Source organism: Panthera uncia (assembly GCF_023721935.1).
Source record: "Panthera uncia isolate 11264 chromosome A1 unlocalized genomic scaffold, Puncia_PCG_1.0 HiC_scaffold_17, whole genome shotgun sequence".
In the NCBI taxonomy this organism is placed as follows: Eukaryota; Metazoa; Chordata; class Mammalia; order Carnivora; family Felidae; genus Panthera; species Panthera uncia.
Genome location: NW_026057577.1, coordinates 37,605,155 through 37,627,483, shown reverse-complemented (window position 1 = coordinate 37,627,483; position 22,329 = coordinate 37,605,155). Strand labels below are relative to the sequence as shown.

At 44.3% G+C, this 22,329-nt stretch overlaps 1 protein-coding gene across 1 annotated transcript in view; it reads right to left on the bottom strand.

Annotated features, from left to right (window-relative positions):
- Positions 1-22,329, bottom strand: part of SH3RF2 (SH3 domain containing ring finger 2) — a 110,542-nt gene that overhangs the window by 13,652 nt on the left and 74,561 nt on the right. Inside the window, exons 5-6 of the mRNA XM_049648542.1 lie at positions 1,923-2,014; positions 504-674 (exon numbers count right to left, since the gene is read on the bottom strand). Coding sequence (XP_049504499.1) covers positions 504-674; positions 1,923-2,014 — 263 coding nt within the window. The remainder of the gene's footprint in view (positions 1-503; positions 675-1,922; positions 2,015-22,329) is intronic.

Genomic DNA, 22,329 nt, shown 5'->3' with positions numbered 1-22,329 from the left:
CCTTTGGCCTGGGGTGTGGATGGACAGGTCGTGGTCTGAGTCATGGAAACTCTGCCTACTGGCCTAGTGTCTTAGGAAGTTTCCTGAGGTGCTCTGAGGGGTCTTCTGATTATCACAGGCTCCCATTATTCGGCTATACAGGAGAGTTGGGGTGCAGGATATGAATTTTGGGGGTTCATACTATAGAAAACCTGAAACCCAGCTCTTGAGCAGGTTGCTTAACTCTGTACATCACTTTCCTCATCTGTAAAATCACATCTCCCTTAACAGGAGGGACTCTTGAACATATCCAGTGAGTTAAAAGATGTGAAAGTGCTTGTAAAATGTGAAGAACTCTAAAAAAGATAACTTTCTACAATTAAAGAAAAAAGTGTTAGGGGGTTACTAAGGCCATTTCTTGGCCTATGCTCCGAAGGAGCACTGAGTCCTTGAGCAGTGAAACCACACATGGCCCCGGGCCTAGTGGACCCGACCTCTGCTGCCCGAGAATAGAGGGCACGCACCTGAAAATGGGGATGACATAGTTGTTGGGGAAGGTGCCAACCCGCCCAGTGACCAAGGAGACGCCCCTGAGCCAGCCGTCTGGGTACTTGCCCAGGACCCTGATGCCTTCTCCCTTCTGTAGGTCCAGCTCATCGGGTCCATGGGCTGAGTAGGAGTGCAGGGCCACAAACCTGGGGAGACAAGGGAACTGGGTGAAGAAGGGGAACGTGCCTGGAGGAGGGCATGGAGCCAGCAAAGAGTGAAGGGAAATGGAACCACTGACCCAGTGGTTAGAAATAACTAACTTCTTTATGGTGAAATGTCGGTATGGAAGGCAGGTGATAGTGATAGGACCTATAGTGATAGAAGTAGCACTGGACGGGCCAACATCCCTGCTCTTCCACAGAGTGCCACACAGCTTCAGATCACTAATTTAGGCCACCTTGGCGTTTTGACAATGGGGAAACTGGACTAGGATAGAGAAAGGAGTTGGTGACCCAGAATCAGTGGCAGAGCCTGGTCTCAAACCTAGAAGTTATGGCTCTGCCCAGGATGCTTTTTCATACTGCTTAATGTATCACCCCAGAACATGTTTGCAGCCAGCAAGTGAAGGGAAAGGAGAGGTCAGAACAGAAGACTCTCTGATCTGTTCCCTCTGCTGAGAGTGGGGGCATATTTGATTCCCAGGAATGGCCAGAGGAGCTAGCTTAATGTAGGCAGGGAAGCAGACATTGGGGAGGGGAGGTAGGAGTTGATTTTAGTTTGTTAGCAGACAGTGGAATGCTGGCTGCATGGCGGGATGGAGGGCGATGATGGGTTTGTAACATCGCAAAATGTCCTTGGGTTAGAGTCGTGACTTTCCAGTTTGCAGTCTACACAGGCGTCAGGCAGATAACATCTAGTTATAAGCCAGGGGTGAAGACACAGCGAGGGTGTGGAAGTGACTAAAAGCATTAAAAGTAACCCATGTGGGCTTGCCAGATTCAGGTTACCAATGTATGGCCTCAGGCTGGACATCAAGAAGTCCCTCTAGACTCCAAGGACTATGAGACACTGGAAGGTTTTATCAAAGGGGCTGGGCAGGGTGTTCTCTTCTACAGGGTTTCCCTCCACCAAAATGCTATATTTCAACATCTATTTATGACCCAACATTTTGAATCTAGAAGAAGACAACAGAAATTGCTCAGTATCCAATCTCCCAGCAATGTTTTGGTGTCTAGTCTTCCAGTTCCTTTCTACTTTTGTAAAATAATGAGCTAGGATGATGTGGCTTGCCAATCTGTTTTTCAGCATTATTTCCTTTGAAGGATATAAAGGAAGGGATTTGTTGTCTCTCTGTATGGGATGGTCTGGGAGTGGTGATGCTTGAAGGCAGAGGGGTGGCAAAAGCGGCCTCTCTGGCCAGGACCCGGGGGTGGAGAGCTGAGCTTGTTACTCACATGTTTGCTGAGAGGTGTTGCTGGGAGCTGGACAGATTGACGATGGCTGCGGAATGTCCTGGGGAGCCAGGTATGGGATGGTAAGTGCTGACCTACACAGAAAAGACAGTCAAGCAGAACCAGTGAATGCTACACGCCAGGCCCACAGCAGAGCTGCTGCAGAAAGGCCCGATGCAGCTGAAAACCAAGAGCCTTGCCCAGTGCCACGCATCATGCATCTTCTCTGTGGTTTGTGGCTGGAGGCAGTGAGGTGGGGATGGACTGGTTTATGGCCTGCCAGGGTGGCATGCCAGGGCTGCCTTCCCAACAACTGCTCCAACATGGTAGAAGATGAAGACTCATCCAGTAGCTGGTCAACAGGACACTACTGGGCTCCTTGATCTATTCCCCCAGCCTCTCCCGACCCACCTCCCAGTGCACTTGCTCCCTCTATGGAAACCTACACTCAGAAAATGATATCATGGCTACTAATGAGAACTTGACACTGGCTAGGCACTTTTAAGTGCTTTACAAGTATCAGCTAATTTAATCCTTACTAAAGGTACTATGGGCATCCCTAATTGCAGATGAGAATTTGCGGATCACCCAATTTGAAAGAAACCAAATTTTAAACCAGGGTAGTCTAGGTCCTGAGCCCACACTCTTAATAATGCTAGTATTAATACACACACACACACACACACACACACACACACACACACACCAGTTTATCCAGTGACTTATGGAAGGTGAATCTGAATAATGTTCACTTCGCCAGGATGAAAGAGCGAGCAACACTGCTAAAAATACTTGGAAACTACTATCCTGGCACCTTGCCTATTTATCATATTACCTTATTTATTTCCTTCTTGACATACACCACAGTTGACTGCCCCACCACTAGACTATAAGTTCCATGAGGGCTGGGACTATGTCTTGTTCATCACTGTGTTTTCTATGTGCCCAATACATACTTGTAGCTTAAAGAACAAATAAATGAATGAAAACATCTTCCTACCCAGTACACCAAGGACTAAGGTAATCTCAATCATCTCCTTGTCATCCAGAGTAAATACACTCAATTTATGTTCAGTTACCACCCCCGTAAGTGATGATAACTATATATGTGTGGCTTTTTTAGGACTCTGCTTTTGTGGGCACAACTGTCATTTGTATATGTGTGTTCAGGCAAGAGTGAATGCGTTATTGAGTGCACGTGTCTCTGGTTCTGTGTGCATGCTTGTTCACAACCCATGACAATCGTATGCACATGTGTGACAGCACTGGTCTACTGTACATCTGATTATATTCCTACATGTGAGTCTATGCACTGACAGGCATGTGCACTGTGACTGTACATGAGCTCGTGATTGTAAATGTCTATGCGGGGTTCTATGTATACATATGTGAACTCTAGAGGTATGTGCTGGTATATGCCGGTATGCATGACTTGGTAGTTTTATGTGTGTTCTCTGGTGATGATTGTCTATATGTGTGCTGTGCATGTATGTTTGACGTTTTGAAGCTATAGTTGCAGGATCAAAAAACCATTCCAAACAGATAACAAGTGTTGGTGAGAGTGTAGAAAACTGAAACTTTGATGCAGTTGCTGGTGGGAAGGTAATAGGGTGCAGCTCCTTTGGAAAATAGTCTGCTGGTTCCTTGAATGATTAACCAGAAGTAGCATATGATGCAGTAAGTCTACTCCTAGTTCATACCCAGGAGAAATGAAAACATATGTCTACGTGAAAACTAGTACACAAATGTTTAGAGCAGCATTATTCATAATAGCCAAAGGGTGGAAATAACCCCAACGCCCATTGACTGACGAATGGACAAACAAAACGTGGTGTATCTGTATAGTAGCATGTTATTCGGCCATAACAGGAATGAAGTATTGAGACGTGCTAGAACATGCATAAACCTGGAAAACATTACACCAAATGAAAGGAGCCAGGTACAAAAGACAGTGTTATATAATTCCAGTTATGTGAAATGTCCAGAATAGACAAATCTGTAAAGATAGAAAGTAGATTAGGGGTTGGGGATGAAAAGGGTTTTGGAGTGCTGGTCACAGAGTACAGGATTTCTTTTGGAGGTGAGGAAATGATATAAAGTTGTGGTAATGGTTGCACATACCTGTGACTATATTTAAAAAAACACGGGGGCGCCTGGGTGGCTCAGTCAGTTGGGTCTCCGACTTTGGCTCAGGTCATGATCTTGAGGTTCCCGGGTTCGGGCCCCGCATTGGGCTCTGTGCTGACAGTTCGGAGCCTGGAGCCTGCCTCGGATCTTGTGTCTCCCTTTCGCTCTGCCCCTCCCTGACTCGCACACTGTCTCTCTCTCTCTCTCAAAAATAAATAAAAATATAAAAAAAACCCCACAGAATTATACACTTTTTAAAGTAATCTCCACACCCAATGTGGAGCTCAAACTCATGACCCCGAGACCAAGAGTTGCACACTCTTCTGACTAAGCCAGCCAGGTGCCCCTGAACTGTACACCTTAAAATGAGTGAACTGCAAGGCTTGTGAGGCATATCTCAGCAAGCTCTTAAAAAAAATTCTACAGTCACCCATCCTGTGTTCTCTATCACTGTGTAAAGTGCTTTGTGCTTTGCAATCAAATATTGTCACACCAGTTCTCTTGAAGAGAGAAGAAAAGTTTGCCAGCTTTGGGCTGGGCTATTCCTTCCGTGTGACTCGACAAAACAAATCCCTGCTGGGCTTGGGACTTGTGCCAAGGGAGAGCCTTGTTATGAGAACAATTAATCTTATGTTTGTGGAGACTGTTGGACCACTGATTAAGCAGGATGCACTTAACACCCATGACTTTCCAGTGTTAGGCTTGAGTAGAATAAGCCCTTCTATCTATAAACACTATTAATCATTTAGGGAAGAGAAAGATGTCAGAATGCAAAGCCATCCCTCCATTACACTAGGCTATGTCTTTTTACTTCTCTAGGTCTTCATTTGGAGGGTTGGGGGCAGGGAGTCCTTCCTCCTGTTTGGAACACTGAACCTAGCCAGGACTGAAATCAGTGGGCTTGTGTTTAGGGGGTTCTTTCTAATATGGAAGAGGAAGTGAGGCCAGATTCTCAGGTTTTGAGATGTCTTGGAGGTGAAGGGAGAACATCCATGAACAAGGAGGAAAGAGGCCAAGAAGGAGGGAGGAGAGAAGGGGAGATAGTGGACAGCTCTGGGGGTGGGGGAGGTGTCAGAAACTGGGACCGGGACACAGTGGGAGAGAAAAACAGAGCCAGAGGGATAGAATGAGGAAGAAAGAAGAAAAGGCAGATGAAAAAATATCAGAAAACTCTTAAAACCCACAGAGAAAACGACAATCCAATAAAAAAATGGGTAAAAGATACCACAAAAGGAGATTGAGTGGCCAAGAAGCACATGAAAAGATGCTCAACACCAGTGATTATCAGGAAAATGCGAGTTACAACTACCATGAGATACCACTACACATCTAGGAAAATGGCTAAGGGGCGCCTGGGTGGCTCGGTCGGTTAAGCGTCCGACTTCGGCTCAGGTCACGATCTCGCGGTCCGTGAGTTAAAGCCCCGCGTCGGGCTCTGTGCTGACAGCTCAGAGCCTGGAGCCTGTTTCGGATTCTGTGTCTCCCTCTCTCTCTGCCCCTCCCCCGTTCATGCTCTGTCTCTCTCTGTCTCAAAAATAAATAAACGTTAAAAAAAATTAAAAAAAAAGAAAATGGCTAAAATGAAAACGACTGACCACACCAAGTGTTGGTGAGAATGTGGAGCAACTGTAACTCTTACATGCTGCTGGTGGGAAGGTAAAATGGCGCCACTGCTTTGGAAAACAAGTTGGCTGTTTGTTATAAAGTTAAATATACACTTATGCACTACTCAGCAACCCTACTCACAAGCAGTTATCGAAGTAAAGTGAAAACATAAGTCTGTACAAAGACTTGACATGAATGTTCTTAGCGGCTTTCTTCATTTTAGCCCTGAACTGGAAACAACCCAAATGCCAGTCAACTGGTGAATGAATAAACAAATTGCGGTAAAACCACAGGGTAATATTCCTCAGCGATGCATGCAATGGCATGGATAAATCTTAACATCATCCTAAGTAAAAGAGGCAGGACACATAAGACTACATATTCTACTTTGCTATTTGTAGGACATTCTTAAAAATACCCAAACTAGTGACAGAAAACAGATGGAGGACTGCCAATGGCCAGGGGTGAGGGGAGAGGATTGACTGATGGCAAAAAACTTTCTGGGGTGATGGAAGTGTTCTATGTCTTGATTTTGGTAGTCATCATATGCATTTATGCATTTGCCAAAAGTCACTGAACTGTGTACTTAAAATTGCTGAACTTTATTGGATGTGACTATGCTCAATAAAGCTGATAAAAAATAGGAATATATTATCTAGTTGGCAGGAAAATCCAAGGAGCCTGAGCTTGACCCAGCCCAAGCTCTGGGATTGGTCAGAGGAGGGCACAGGGATGGTTCAGCTTATTACTGGGCAGCTAGCAAGCAACCCTCATAGCAGAGGGCCACCTGAATAGGAGAGAAATGAAGAATGGAAACCTATGTATCAGACACAAGCTCAATAAATAAGGTGCAAATGAAAATGAACAAGAATGAAGGAAGAATAAAAGAGGTGATAAGGGAAAGAGCAACATAGCTAAGGGCAGAGAAGAGAGAGCCTGGTAGGGAAGGAGGACAGACAGAACAAGACAGAAATGAAGGCCCCACTGGAAAAATGGGGGACAACCAGGTGGATGGCCAACTTCTGAGGAGGCATGTATGTTCCACCAGACTAAGTGAACAGGCCTTTGGCAGGTGGTTCCCTGCGGTCAGTTGTGACCTCAGGTCCCTATATCAACAAGGAACCTAAGGCCAGATGCAAGGCCCTCCAGCAACTGGTGCTTCCTGGCATAGTGTTTGGGGGCTTGAGCAGGGTCAGACAGGATGTGTATTTGAGGGTGGGGGTGGATATTTCTGCTACAATGTGAAAACAGTTTTTCCTCTTTTTTGAAGGAAATGACTCATTTAAAAGAAGTCTTTATCAGTAGCAGAAGAATCCACAGCTGTGTGGCTTCTGGGCGTTTTCAGGTTCTGGGGTATTAAATGGGGGAGGAAACAGGCCTGCAGCCTGCAGAGTTGTGGCAATGTTCTGTTGGCCCTGCACCTTCACCACCAGCCATACAGGGAGTGCGGGATGTGGCGCTATCTCAGAATCTGGAGGGGAAGTCTAGCTTAGTATTCAGCCATGTGGTTCTAGCATTTACTAGGGTTTGTGATTTGGGCAAGTGACTCTCTTCGGAGGGTCCTCCACTTACTCATCTATAAATTTTTTTTTTACATTTATTCATTTTTGAGAGACAGAGAGAGACAGAGCACAAGCGGGGGAGGGGCAGAGACAGAGGGAGACACAGAACCTGAAGCAGGCTCCAGAGCCCAACTCAGGGCTCGAACTCAACAAACCGCAAGATCATGACCTGAGCCAAAGTCAGACGCTTAACCGACTGAGTCACCCAGGCGCCCCTCCACTTCCTCATCCATAAAATGAGGGCAATAATGGTATTTCTGTTGGAGTTGTTAGGAGGACTAAGTGAAGTAATCAAGGTAAGTTATTTAGCATACTGTAAGAGCTCAATAAATATTACTTATTTCCATCTGGAAAGAGATTAGCTACTGCACAGGGTGAGGATGGAACATCCATCTCCTTTTATGCAACAGCTCTGCAACATCTGGCCTGAAAGTGGGACCCGAGAATGTGATGGGGGATAGGAAGAAGCAACCCTATTCTTCTGGAGGACAGTGTCCCCAGCTCTCCGAAATGCAAGTTTGCTGTCTCTCTCCAACTAATATGGTGGCACTCAGCTATTTCCTCCCGGGTTCATGCCTTTCAGTAACTTAGTGGGCACAGGGTGACTGTCTTCCTCCAGTGTAAACTACTCTGGAGCCTGTTGTGTTTCTGTATCTCAGTATTCCCAGGAGCTAACAAGGGCCTCGAACCTACAGAGGGTTCACTCAGGGTTAGGAGAAGGGCTGCATTTTCAAGACAGAAAATTAGGTATTATATGATAGTTTTTGTACCCTCCACCATGGATAATCCAGAGTTGGACATCAAGCTTCATAAAGTTAAAAACCCATTCCCCTCTACAGATTAAAGGAGTCTTAAGAGTCACATTCAGCACTTGCCTTGTGTGGACCTTATATGGTTCTAGCACTGGGGTTAATGCAGTGAATGAGACACATGGGGCTCCTTCCTCATGTGCAATTCACCATGTATACCAGGGAAGACAGTGAAATCCATAAGTATATAAGCATGACGTGTGCTGGGGTAGGGGAAGTTCAAGGTGCTCTGGGCACTGCCAGGAGAGGCTTGCCTTGATCTCTAAGAGGTATTTCACTCTCACACCCTATGATTCCAATGCTAACTTACATAACATTCTCATTGTCATTATCCCCATTTTTCCCAATGAGGAAACTGAGATAAAAAGATTCCATGATTTTGTGGAGGTGGCCAGCAAATGGGTAGCCAGGAAGAACCCCATGCTCAGAGGGTGTTCTGTAGGACACCAAGGTTAACATTTCTAGATCTCAACATGGCTAATGGGGTCATATGTATGAGGCAGCTTTGTATATCGTAGAAAAAAGCCACCCAGTCAAATTCAGTGTTCTGTTTTTATGCTCATAGATCTATTCTATTCATGATGACTTCCATCCATGCCCAAGGCCCCATGTAATGTGGAATAGATCTGACAGCAGGTAGAATAATGGTTGTTTGTTTTTCTTCTTCCTTCTCTGGCAGAACCAAGGCCCCAACAGAGTCAGGGCTCCTTCTGCCAGACCGCTCTCCCCTTCCTTCCCGTCTTAACCTATCTCAGAGGCAACCCAGCCCAATGAGTAAAGAGTGGCCACCTAGTGCTACTTATCTGTCCTGTGAGTGAAAACACCGTCTGAGAAAGAGAGCTCATTTGTGAGTTGGCAGCAGTCCCTTTAGATCTACCTCAAAAAAAAAAAAAATCTTAAGAACATAGGTCAGCAAAGTACCTGTGAAGACCACTAATTTTACATCTTCGAGGTAGTCATCAAAGCTTAGAATATCCCCTGTGATCTGGCTCCTGCTTTTCTCTCCAGCCTCACCTTCCTACACTCTGCCACTCACTTTTTCACCTCCTTCAGCCTTGGAGTCTTTTCTCTGTTCTCTGAGCAGGTCACGCTTTCTGCTGCCCCCGATTTTTGTGTGCCTCCCCTCCCCCATCTCTGTTATTTCCCTTTGTTATGGAAAATTTAAATTACATTATGCACACAAATAAGTGCATATAATTTTATGTATCATTGAAAGGAGAAGAATAAAACTAACACCTGTATACATACCGCCCAAAGTAAGAACCAGAATAAAAATAGAAATTGAATACTGCCTTCTGCATATTCCTCCATAATCAGATCCCCTCCCTCTGGCCCCTGTAACCACAGGGTTGAAATTGGTGCTCATCATCCCAGTGCTTTTCTCTGTAATTTTACCACCTTGGCATACATCCCTAAACAACATGTTGTTTAGATTTGCCTGTTTTAGAACACAGTATGAATGCATTCACATTGAGCGTATTCTTCTGCGAGTTGCACCTTTGGCTCAATCCTAAGTTTTTGTGGTTGATTTTCACCGCTGTCATGTATTTCATTGTATGCATATGCCACCTTTTAACCATTCTATCATTTATGTGTCATTTGGGTGATTTTCAGTTTGGGGCTGTTATGAACGATGTTGCTATGAACAGTCTTGTATATGTCCCCTGGGCCCCTGTGCAAGAGTTTCTCCACGATATATACCGACAAGTAGAATTGATGGGCCATAGGGTATGAGCCTGCTAAGTTTTATTAGGTAATAACAAATTGTTTCCCGGTGTGGCTGTAACAATTTACACTTCCACCAGCAGCAAATGGCAATTCCTGTTACCCCATAATCTTGCCAACATGTGGCAGTGCCCAGCTTTTTAATACCTGTCTATGATGGGTGTGAAATATCTCACTGTGGTTTCAAATTAATTTCTCTGAGTACTGAAGAGCTTGAGCTTCTTTTCAAACATTTATGGGCCATTCTTGTGTCTTGTATGAAATTCTTGTTCATATCCTTTGTCTATTTTTTGCCCTCTTTTGGGTTATTTATTATTTTCTTATTAAGTTATAGAGTTCTAATATTTTGGACATGAATCCTTTGTAGCTTGTATTTTTACTCTGTGGTGTCTTTTGATAAACTGAAGTTCTTATTTTTAATATAGTCAAATTTACAATATATTCCTTTATGGTTTATACTTTTAAAAATCTTGAATATGATTTTTTTTTGTCCCAAGGTCATAAAGATGTACTTGTCTATAGTCTTCTAAAAGTTTTATAGTTTTGCCTTTCACATTTAAGTCTTTAATCCACCTGGAATTGATTTTTGACAAGGGAGGAATCCAATTTCATCTTTTTCCACATGGATACCCAATTAGCCCAATGCCATAGTTCATCCTTCCCTTCTGATCTGCAAAGCCTGCTCTGCCATAAATCAAGTCTCCGTGCTATGTCTATTTCTGGGCTCTCCAGTATTTTCCATTGGTTTAATAGAATCTCTATGCTAAATCCATGCCATCTTAATTAGCACAGCTTTGAAATAAAATTTGGTAGTTGATAGGGTAGGTCCTCACCACAACCAAATTCCATCTTCTTATTTAGAAACATCTTGGCTATTGTCTTTCCTTCCATTTGAATTTTAGAATTACCCTTTAAGTTCCAAACAAACAACTCACTGGGACTTGAATTTATAGATAAATCTGAGCAGAACCAACATCCTTAAGATTACTGAGTCTTCTTACTCAAGAACATGGCATGATTCTTCATTTATTTTAGGTCTTCTTTAATGTCTTTCAGTAATGTTTCACAAATTTTTCCCACAAAGGGCTTGCAGGTCTTTTGTTAGATTTATTCCTAGAGATTTAAAAAATTTGGTTGCTGTTTTAAATGGCATTTTTTTAAGAAAATATTTTTCTGTGTGTTTTCTTTTTAGAGTACAGAAATGTAATTAACTTTATTGTATTGATTTGTATCTAGTAACCTTGCTAAACTCATATTTATTCCTAATATATTTTTCCAGGTTCTTCTGTGTTCTCTATATAGATGATATCATTCATAACTAGTGACAGCTACATTTCTTCTTTTCAAACACTTAACCATTTACTTCTTTTTCTTGCTTTTACTATATTGGCCAAGTACGCCAGAAGGGACAGTGTTGAGCAAAAACACAATAGGCATTCATTATGTTCTTTTTCTGAATCTAAAGGGGAATGCCTTTAACACTGCAATATTAAATATGATGTTTGCCGTGTGTTTTTATAAATACCATTTATCACGTTAAGGAAGTTCCTTTTTATTTGAGTTTTGCTAAGGTTAAAAAATATATATATCTATATAATGAATGGATATAGAATTTTTCAAACATTTTTTTCTATAGCTATAGAAAAGATCACATGGTTTTTTTCCCTTTCATCTGTTAATGTGATAAATTATATCGATTAATTTTGGAAAGTTAAACCAACCTTTCAATCTTGGGAAAAATCTACATTAATCATGATATGTATTATTTTCATACCTTCCAGGTTTGGTTTGCTAATATACACTTGAGGGTTTTGCATCTATGTTTAAGAGTGAGGTAGAATTCAAATTTTCCTTTCTTACATTGTTTTCTGGTTTTGATATTAAGACTACTTTAGCCTCATGAAATGAGTTGGGGAATGTCTTCTTTTCTTCCATTCTTTGGGAGAGTTTGTAAAGAGTCAAAGAGCTCACCTGTAAACCGGTCAGAATCTGGGGTTTCTTTGTGGGAAGATTTTAAACTTTTTATGGGTTATAATACTATCCCAAAGGGCTGCTGATGGCTGTTTACCAGATGTCAAATGTTTTTCATAAATCCTGTTTGCTGAAGAGAAGTTCCTGATTAACTTATTCCCCTGGAAGACTTCTGTTGGGGAAAAACGGTGGTGCTTGGAATATCTGCATAGAAGCTTGGAAATCCCAGCCACCATGGATCCCCATAATGCCAGTTCAAGTCTAGAGTCTACGGAATCCTGCTCTTTTAGTCAAGAAAAACCCTATGAGACAGTCACTGATTAGAGGGATTTCTGTAACTCCACGAGACACTATGCAGCCATGGCTAAGAGAATGAACTATTGGGCTGTCTGAAGTGAGTTTGAATTCTGGCACTGTAACATACTGGCTGCGTGAAGCTCAGACTTAATTCCTCTGAGCCATAGTATCCTCATCTATGAAAGGGGCAGTAGTCATAGCTACCTCATAGCATTCTTGTGACCATTCATTCAGAACATGCATGCAAAGTACTTTGCACAACGTCCGGCTGGTAGAAGTACCCAATAGACAGTTGACATTGTAACTATGATGTGATGGGAAGCAGACAAGACCGATTTGTCAGAGGAGGGCAGCGATAGGACTTTCTTACTGGGACTGGATGTAAGAAGGAATATTCATTCTCTAGGACACAAGGGCCAGTCACGATAGTGCAGATTCCCTTTGAGGAAGACTAGGTGACAGGTGACTGTGTGTGTGGGACAGGAATTTAAGAGTCTCTTTCCTGACACTGGATTGGGCTAATTGCAAGCATCCTAAGGCTTCCAAAGAAAGGTAAGGTCTGGCACCTCTATGTAGCTGTGCTCTGCATCGGCAGCTTCTCCTTCTTCTTCTTCTTCCTCCTCCTCCTCCTCCTCCTCCTCCTCTTCTTCTTCTTCTTCTTCTTCTTCTTCTTCTTCCTCCTCCTCCTCCTCCTCCTCCTCCTCCTCCTCCTCCTCTTCCTCTTCCTCCTCTTCTTCTTCTTCTTCTTCTTCTTCTTCTTCATGTTTATTTATTTTTGAGACAGAGAGAGTGAGCAGGGGAGGGGCAGAGAGGGAGGGAGACACAGAATCCGACGCAGGCTCCAGGCTCTGAGCTGTCAGCACAGAGCCTGATGCAGGGCTTGAACCCACAAACTGTGAGATCATGGTCTGAGCCGAAGCCAGATGATCAACCCACTGAGCCACCCAGGCGCCCCTGCACTGGCTTCTTGGGACAAAGATGAAAATGCGACCCACACTTAAACCACAAAGACAAAATACTCTTTTTCTTTGTTTGTTTAAGTTTATCTATTTTTGAGAGAGAGAGTGTGTGAGCAGGGGAGGGACAGAGAGACAGGCAGAAAAACAAATCCCAAGCAGGCTCTGCACTGTCAACATGGAGCCCAACGCAGGGCTTGAATCCATGAACCATGAGATCATGAACTGAACCAAAACCAAGAGTCAGACACTTAACTGACTGAGCCACCCAGGTACCCCCCAAAATCTTCTTCTTTAAGCTGGGTCTTTTGGTTGGGCACAGTGATCCTGGCCCCACCACTCCTCTTTCCATTTTTCTACGTCATGCTTTCCTGAGGTTAGAAGCCTGCTGGTAGGTTTTAGTACCAAAGCAGAGTCTGAAGGGGTACATACTATTAGGGCTTGTTCAAATGCTAGAGTATATCCAAACCTTAATTATGACCCTTGCCCTCCTAGTCATAACAGTCCACTTGAGAAGGAACTGCATAGCAATAATTATAATTAAATCTTCTCATTGGGCTTCATTAAAGGTCATAAAAATTTAAAGAAGCAAAGTTCCTCTTAAATTTGGTGTGGGTCCTTTCATGGCATTTATTTGCAGAAGATGCTTGTTATGTAGCTACTAAGTACCGAGTGCCGTGCTTACCAGGAGAGTACAGACTGTGCAAGAAATCTTCTATCTGTCCTACACCAAGGTCTTGCCCTCACATTTGCCAGATAAGAGCATCCCAAAGAAGAGCAGTCTCTGAATATTTAGAAATTTAGAAATACTCTACTCACTTCTGATAGGCTGCACATAGTCTTTAGAAAGTAGCTTTTCACAGTGGAGAGAGTGGGGCTGACAATTCTTTCCTGGGCTAAGGAAAATGGACCCACAGGGAGAGCTGGATAGGGACAGTAGTGGACCAAAATCAGCCAGGAGACAATATAGCATAATTGTAAGGAACTGGGGTGCTGCATTCAGACTTCCCTGGGTCTGGCTCCCACTTTGTTACTCTTTTGCTGAGGAACCCTGGGCAAGCCTTCGAACCTGCCCATGCCTAAATTCCTTCATCTGGTTTAGGCTAAGTTTGCTAGGTTTTCCTCCAAGGACTTGTCAATTTTTACGGGACTTTGGGGGAGATAGTTAGACAGGCCAACTGAAGTAGGACTAAGAATTAATTTTAAAAATCCCTTCCAAAGAATTGAGGAAGGTTGGAAATCATTTGACAATGTCAAATTCACTTGGTATCTTCAGAAAGTTAACTTCTTGCCATGTGTTTGCTGTCTCTTAATATTTTTTAAACTTTCTCAATGGATATCACCACAACCACAATGGACATTTTTATTAAAAAAAATTTTTTTTAATGTTTATTTTTGAGAGACAGAGAGACATTGTGTGAGTGAGGGAGGGCAGAGAGAGAGGGAGACACAGAATCCTAAGCAGGCTCCAGGCTCTGAGCTGTCAGCACAGAGCTCTATGCGGGGCTTGAACCCACGAACCACGAGATTATGACCTGAGTCAAAGTCAGACGCTTAACTGACTGAGCCACCCAGTCACCCCACCATGGACATTTTTAAAAAGAGAAAAAAGAGAATTGCTCACTGGCCCACCACATTATCAAAGCAGTTGTCCTTGCTCCCTTTGAGTAAGTAAGTCCCTTCAATAAATGAAGGATTTATGATCTTAGAGACTACAGAATCTGGAGCTCTCTTGGGCTGATACCCTTTTGTTGGCAAGTCTGCCTTTCTTCTGCCTCGCTATCATAGGTGACACTTGGGAAAGCACCCCATACAGAAGCTAAGGCCTCTGATGTGGTTGGTCATGTGACAATTTTTCCTTCTCATGGGATTGATAGAATGTGGCTACAAAGTCCTTTCTAAAGACAAGCTCAGGGATCTACAATGAGTGAAAAGGACATGTGACATTTTCCAAGCCAGTGCTTTAAAGCCCCCTCTGGATAGTGTGCTTGTTGTCTTTGTGATTCTGCTGTCATCAGGAGAAGCTGGTCCTCTCATGTATCAAATTAGATTTAAAAAGCTTTGATTGGCTGCCACTGCAGACCACTACCCCTCCCCAGGGGGCCCAGCCTGTGGTACTGAAGAGGCTGACTACCCTTTGGGTGAGCACTCTGCTGTCTTCTCCCTTCCTGAGTGAACCACACAAGCCGAGGGCCCCAGATTGTTTGTATAATTGATGCATCTCACCTTCCAGGGCACTGCATCTGACAGGAAATAAAGAGAGAGTAAAACCTTTCCAGGTGTCATGATACATGGTAAAAAGGGATGAAGACACGGACTTGGATTCAGAACGGGATCCCTAATTTTGTCCTGTCCTGTCTTCGTCTTTAGAGCAACACTAGAAGTATTTGTATCCCCAGTCTTTCAAACAGTACCTCAGCACTCAATAAAGAAGGTCAGTGTCTAAACCCTCTGGGGCAGATGTGAGGAGACCTATCCCTTCTCCCAATTCTCTCTTCTGCTGGTGGTAAGAATTTGCTAACATCAAACAATCAAGGTGTATTTTTTGGGAGAAGTTTTACTCCTTGTTCTTTACCTTCCCTAGATGTTTCCTAACTCAGCCTCTTCTCCCCACAACGGTTTTCCACAAAATGTGGATGTCATTTGTCTCAAAAGAAGGCTGTGTGCCATTGTCGAGTTTGACTCACAGACCTCCATCAACATTTGGAGAGCAGCGATTTGCGAATGTCTGATGCCCTCCACTCAAGAAGCATCCTGAGTGTTCTGATCCCAAGATGAGGCAAGGTGAGCATGAGGTCAAGGTCGAAAAGAAGGCATAGTTGCTGCCCTTAAGAGGTATATAATCTCACTGAGATAAAGTGGGAACACCCAAACAGATTTTGGAAATCACACAACCTCAAAGTCTAAAACATACTCAAGTAATTTTCCCAAGGCCATAGAGCCAACAAAGTAGGCTGAGCTGGGAGTCAAACCTAAAAATCCTGAGTTGAGAGCCAGACCTCTTAGGGGTCCCTTCAGTATGCAAAGCAGTGTGTGTACTTTGGAGGTTGGACCAAGTGGCTCTGACTGCGAGGGCAGGAGGGTTCTCAGGGTTCAGGAGACATTGAGGGCTGAAACCCCCAGATGAGCCCTCTTTAGCTCCCTGTACCTCATTTGCTGGGCTGAGTCAGGAAGAGTGTGTACGGTTTCTGGAAACTCTACAAAAATGTCTGAGAAGAGATTTCCCAGCCATGGTGTCTTGTCTTGTCTTGTCTTGTCTTGTCTTGTCTTGTCTTGTCTTGTCTTGTCTTTTCTTTTCTTTTCTTTTCTTTTCCTTTCCTTTCCTTTTCTTTTTTCTTTTCATTTCTTTTCTCTTTTCTTCTTTTTTTCTTTTTTATTTATATTCATGTTAGTTAACATGCAGTGTAGTCTGGCTTCAGGAGTAGAACCCATTGATTCATCACTTACATATGACACCCAGTGCTCATCCCAAAAAGTGCCCTCCTTAATGCCCATCATCCATTTAACCCATCTTCCCATAGACCCCGCCTTCCAGCAACCTTCAGTTTGTTCTCTATATTTAAGAGTTTCTTATAGTATGTCTCTCTCTGTTTTTATCTTATTTTTCCTTCCCTTCCCCTATGTTCATCTGTTGAGTTTCTCAAATTCCATGTATGAGTGAAATCATATATCTGTCTTTCTCTGGCTGACTTACTTTGCTTAGCATAATACCCTCTAGTTCCATCCATGTTTTTGTAAATCAGCCATGGAGGTTTTATGGCATCCTTTTACAGCTTTCTAGAGTCATGGGCAGCAGGATCTCAGGGTGGGCTTTGGCCCTGTGCAGAGGCTAGGCAAAGCCTTAGAGAGAGGACTGACTACCTTTGGATAGTCACACATGATGCTCAGATGGCCACTGGCCAAAACAGAGATGTCACCACACCCAGGGTCACTTTACCCCATCACAGGCTGGCTGTCCCTTTAATAAGCAAACTTTTTTTTCTTAAGTGCTGAGGCCAGGGCACTCAGGTTCGTACTAACCATGTGAATCTTAAAAAATCCAAAGGCCCCTCCCTTGGCTTTAGAACCCTAGTATGTGGCAGCTGAAAGTGACCCTGAAGATAATCTCATTTGGTCCCCTGAGCCTCAGAGAGGGCAAATGGAGTGCTGAAGGTCACACGTACCAGTTGGTGGTAGAGTTAGGTCAGGCCCATCACTGGGCAAGGGAGTCATGTTTGGGTAGCTGGTTCAAGGGGTTGGTTTACTTGTTTTCCAGACAATTTTTCACTCACCTTCCCCAAATATTTATTGAGATTTCCATGTACCTGTCTCTGTCCTCATGGAGCTTACATGGTAGCGAGGGAGCAGGCAACACAACAAAAACACACAAAACAAAAAGCAAGAAAACAGACAAAGTACGCACTCTAGAGGCCACAGAGTTAACTGTAGGGACCTGCTTTAGATAGGGTGTTTTTGAATCCACATTTTCCCACCTTGTTAGGATGACCTTGGCCATGAACTTCACCCAAAATCAACATGTTGCCCATCCCTTGTACCTGGAAAGTGTGCCTTTGTGGGGCACTCAGCTTTTGGGGTAGGTCCTGTTCACCCTGCAGCACATGGCAGAGAGGGGCCTGAGGATGCATCAGCTAAAGGCTTATTTTTTCCACATATGGGAGGGAGACTGTAGTCTCAAAGTCAGGGCTGTCTGCCTTCCAGCCCATGGGTGCGGGTGTTTTTGTCCTTCTGACAAAAGCCCCAGACACTGAAGCTGTAAAGTATGGGCACACCCTCAGCAAGGGAGAGCATTGATTAAGTTCAAAACCCCATGGCTGGCAGGGTATGAACAAGCCAGGCAGAATGACAGCGGAACTTGGCAGTGACACTCCGCGTCCTTGTTATGTGGCATCTGTAGAGACCCAGTAGCCTGCGCTCACTTGCTCACCCATCTGTCCCACAGATCTCTCCTTCCTACATTCACTTACATACCTATTTCTTTGTTCAACTTCTCACTTTTACGAGAATCCCCTCACTCATACACTCATTTCTGTCTTCTTTCATCCAGTCCCTTAGTCACTTAATCATTCGTTAATTCACATATGTATTGAGTTTCCTGTTTATGTTTATGGACTCACATACATTGGTACATATACATTCACTGGGTTTTGCTCTCTTCCTCACTCAAACATTCTCCTGACATTTACTAAACATCTCTCGTGTCAAGCTCAACTGGGCTTAACCCCGGAGGGGCCAGGAGGCACCACTTATGCTGTCCTTACGGAGTTCTTGGCAATAAAGCAGCATTTAGATAAATGCCAAAATGAGGTGTGAAATGACAGATGTGCATCTGGAGGCAAAGACCACTTACTGTGGGGGTTTGGGTGGTGCCCTCTCAGGTGATTCTTCTTCCCTGCAATGCCAGAAATGACCAGATACACGTGGTATCACAAAGGCATTAAGGGCTTCAAAAGTTGCTAGACCAGTGGGTACTTGCATTTTAGAGGAGGAAAGAGGGGGCAATGTTTCAGCCCAGGGGTCAGTATGCTCTCTCTGTAGAGGGTCAGATAGTAAATACTTTCAGCTGTGTGGGTCTCTGTCACAACTACTCAGTGTTGCCACTGTAGTACCAAAGCAGCCACAGACAAGTCATAAAGAATGAACATGGCTGTGGGCCAACGAAAGTTCATTTTTGGACATGGAAAATGGAATTACATACAATTTTTGCATGTCATGGAGAATTATTCTTCTTTTCATTTCCCCCTATATAAAACTGTAAATACCAGGGCACCTGGCTGGCTCAGTCGGTGGAGTGTGCGACTCTTGATCTTGGGGTTGTGCGTCCGAGCCCCATGTTGTATGTAGAGATGACTTAAAAAATAAAATCTTAAAAAAAAAAAGTAAAACGTTCTTAGATGGTGGGCCATACAAAACCAGGCTATGGACTGCACTTGGCCTATGGGCTGTAGTTTGCCGATATCCTGTTAGCTTAAAGAAATGAATGTACAAGGATAATTTTCAGGTGCCACTGGTGCAAACAGTTTGGGATGGGTAGTCCTTCTCCTGGTGGCCACCTTCTCTGCTTATGTAGAGAGATGAGAGCCTAGCGAGCCCTTGATTCCAGGCATAGGGAACATGGCTTTGAAAATAATGGGATAGGTATTCTCCAACCTCATTAATGGCCGGCCCACTTGAAAGTGACCCAGGAGAATGACTGAAATAATGAACTCTCTCCATGACCCAGTGCATGCTGGTTCATATGTTTAGGGTTTGTCTCCTACTGCTTGCCTAGAACTTGGCACATAATAGGGACTCAGTAAATCTTGAATGCCTGGCATGTGGCAGTTACACTATGCTTATGAACGGGACCACAAGGGAGGTGAGACTTCTGTAATCTGTGTCAGCTCAGGTCAAGGCTGAGGTGGCAGAGAAAGGCCTAAGAGCTCAGTTAGGTAGACTGAGCTGAGCCCAGCAAGTGGGGATGATTTATTCACATTTCTGACTCTGCCCTCTGTGTCCTCAGGGTGGCCCCAGACGCGGCTGTGAGAAAGCACACCTTCCCTAGCCCAAGTGTCTGCAGACAGAATGGTGTTTGCAATAGTCTCTGCATATGTAAGCAGGTTTTATTATGTATCTAGTTGTGCAATTTTCCACCAGGGCTTGATTGTTTTGGAGTGGGAAGAGAGGATGAAGGATGGATATTATATGCCCCAAAGTTTATGCTTTGAAATATAATAAACACTTTTTTCTCTGAAAGAAAATGGACCATTTCCTTGGAAGTTTCCTTTTTCTTTTCTTTTTTGAAAACACTGTTCCTCATCAAAAACAAAATTCATGAAGCATTAACAAAAGGTTGTGATAGGAGCTCCTAACTTGCTTTTGCATGGAAATTATCTAAGAACATGGCCCTTTTGTGCCTTCTGTAGAAATCCTCACCTGTGAAAAAGACCTGTTTTTCAGCTTATGCCTTGAGAAAGTATATATAGCAAAGTAGCTTTTTTGCTGAATAAACCCAGGGATGCGCCCTTAGCTCAGTGTAGTCCCCAGATAACACCAGAGAGGAAGGTATAGAATCACTGAATTATGGATTATGGGCCTGTACATGGATGGCAAACTCATGGCACATGTACCTCCATTTCCTCTTCCTGGGCCCATAACAGACACTGCTACTCAATCCCATCATTCTTCCTAGTAAGCCTGGTTCCTGTCCCAGAACTGCTCCTAAGTTAAGTCAGAATGTGAGAAGCCCTACTCTAGCCGCTTGAGTGGGGAAAGAGCATGGGCTTGGAGGACAGTCAGGCCCAGGTTCTGACCCAATCCTAAAATGTAACTTCTGAGTAACTGTGAGTTAGTTACTTAGCCTCTCTGAGTCTTTGTTCTTCCATCTAAAATGGAAATAATAACATCTATTCATAATACTCGGACGCCAAGATGTACGTAAGACCCTGGCACTGGGTCTGGTACCTGCTACCCATGATGTAAAATTAGCTCCTTGAGCAGAGTGGAAAGTGGGCTTGTTCCAACAACCTACTCAATATATAGCTCCCTCCAACTTCTCCAGCCAGGGACACATTAATCTCTGCACATTTCAATGACAGCACTGGCAAATCTACCCATCCTACCTTTGGAAAGTTCCAGCTTTCTCCAAGGCCCTTATAATCTTGGCTTGTGTTTGGAAAGAAGGGTCTGATGTGGCTACCCAGAAAGGGCATTTCCCTTGCACAAGCCTGATGTTAGCTGCCATCCGTTCTGCATTTACTATATGCCAGGCCCTGCCCTATGTCCATTACGTCAGTGGTTCCCAACTGTGGCTGGTTTTCACCCTGGGGAATATTTGACAATGTCTGGAGACATTTTTTTATTGCCACAACTGAGTGGTGGGTGCTATTGGCATCTAGTGGGTGGAGACCAGGGCTGCTGCTAAACACCTGACAAAGCACAGGTCACTCCCGCCATGCAGAATTATGTGGCCCAAAGTATCAACATTGCAGAGGCTGAGAAATCTCGTATCTCACTCAATTCTCTAATAGGTCTATGTGAAAGATGCTAGTAGTTTTACCAGTTTAAGATGAAGAAACCGAGGCTTTGCAGTGTCGAGCCACACGGCCAAGGTCATTGTGCCATTAAAGGATAACACTGCCCCATGTGTTCCTGTATACTGTCCTCCTTGTCTCCTGACTGTTGCCCTGTACAGCCCTCTTTTTCTTGCCCTTTTAGTTTTCTGATTTTGGGAAGGGGAGGGGGAGAGCGAGCAAGGGGGTGTGCATGCACATGTGTTGAAGCCCCAGTGGCCTTGGATATCAATTACCCCTGCTTCTGGCTCCCAGAGCTGAAGAGTCTATGCTAAAATTCCTGAGGTACAAGCTTGGCCGCTCTGTCTTTCACCTGGGCAGGGGCGGGTCTCCTGAGTGGCTCACCTGCTGGGATTAATTAGGAAAGTGATGATGTAAAGTTCAACTTCTCATTGGAGACATGCTGAATCAAGGAAGCAAGCTGAGCAGCAAGGTTAATTAGTGAACCTGCTTTGGTCACCAGAAACCAGAGAAGCTTCTCCCCAGAGGACCTGAGGGAGCTTGGGCGGGGTTGGGATCCAAGTGCAGGTGTGGCAGGTGGACCGGGAGTGTTGGCATTTGCTGGCAAGACTTCAGGATAAAGGCAACTGGACTGCCGGAGCTGAGGGGAGGTACTCGTGAGGCCTTGCTTCACCTGTGTTTCTGCTTGTTTGTTTTAGTGAGTTTCGTGCCCATTGTGGGGCTCGAACTCATGATCCCAAGATCAAGAGTCACATGCTCTACTGACAGAGCCAGCCAGGTGCCCCGCTTCACCTGTTTTTGTTTGTTTTTTGTTCTTTAAACCTAGCTGCCTTCTGTCATCCTTCAGTCTCTACCTGGAGATCCTTTTGTCAGGCGGGTTTCTCCCACCTCCCAGATGAGGTGGGCCCTCTCTAACAAACTCCTTTCGTTCCTCATCCTTAGCTCACAGCATTTCACACATTCACAGTCTTGGAATCATGTACGTACAATACTTTGTTTCCTATTGCTCTTCCCTGTGAGCCTGCAGGCTCATAAGTACAGGGACCACGTCTGTCTTGTCCACTGCCTCACGCGTGCCTAGTGCATGGGGGGCACCCAGAAATTTCTTTGTTGGCTGCTTCACTGATGGGCTGTGAGGAGCTTGGGCAACCACACAGGGGAGGACGGGGCCCACACAGAAAGCTGAAAGGTATATGCAGAAAATGGTGGACAGGTGGCCCTGCCTCAATCTTCACCTGGTCTCTCATCCAAAGCCATTCTTCCTGGAGTCATTCTTGGCTTCCTTCCCGTGGGTTCCCCCTTGGGATTACAGCTGAGGGTCTGAGCGTAGCAAGGAAAACTGCCCCAGG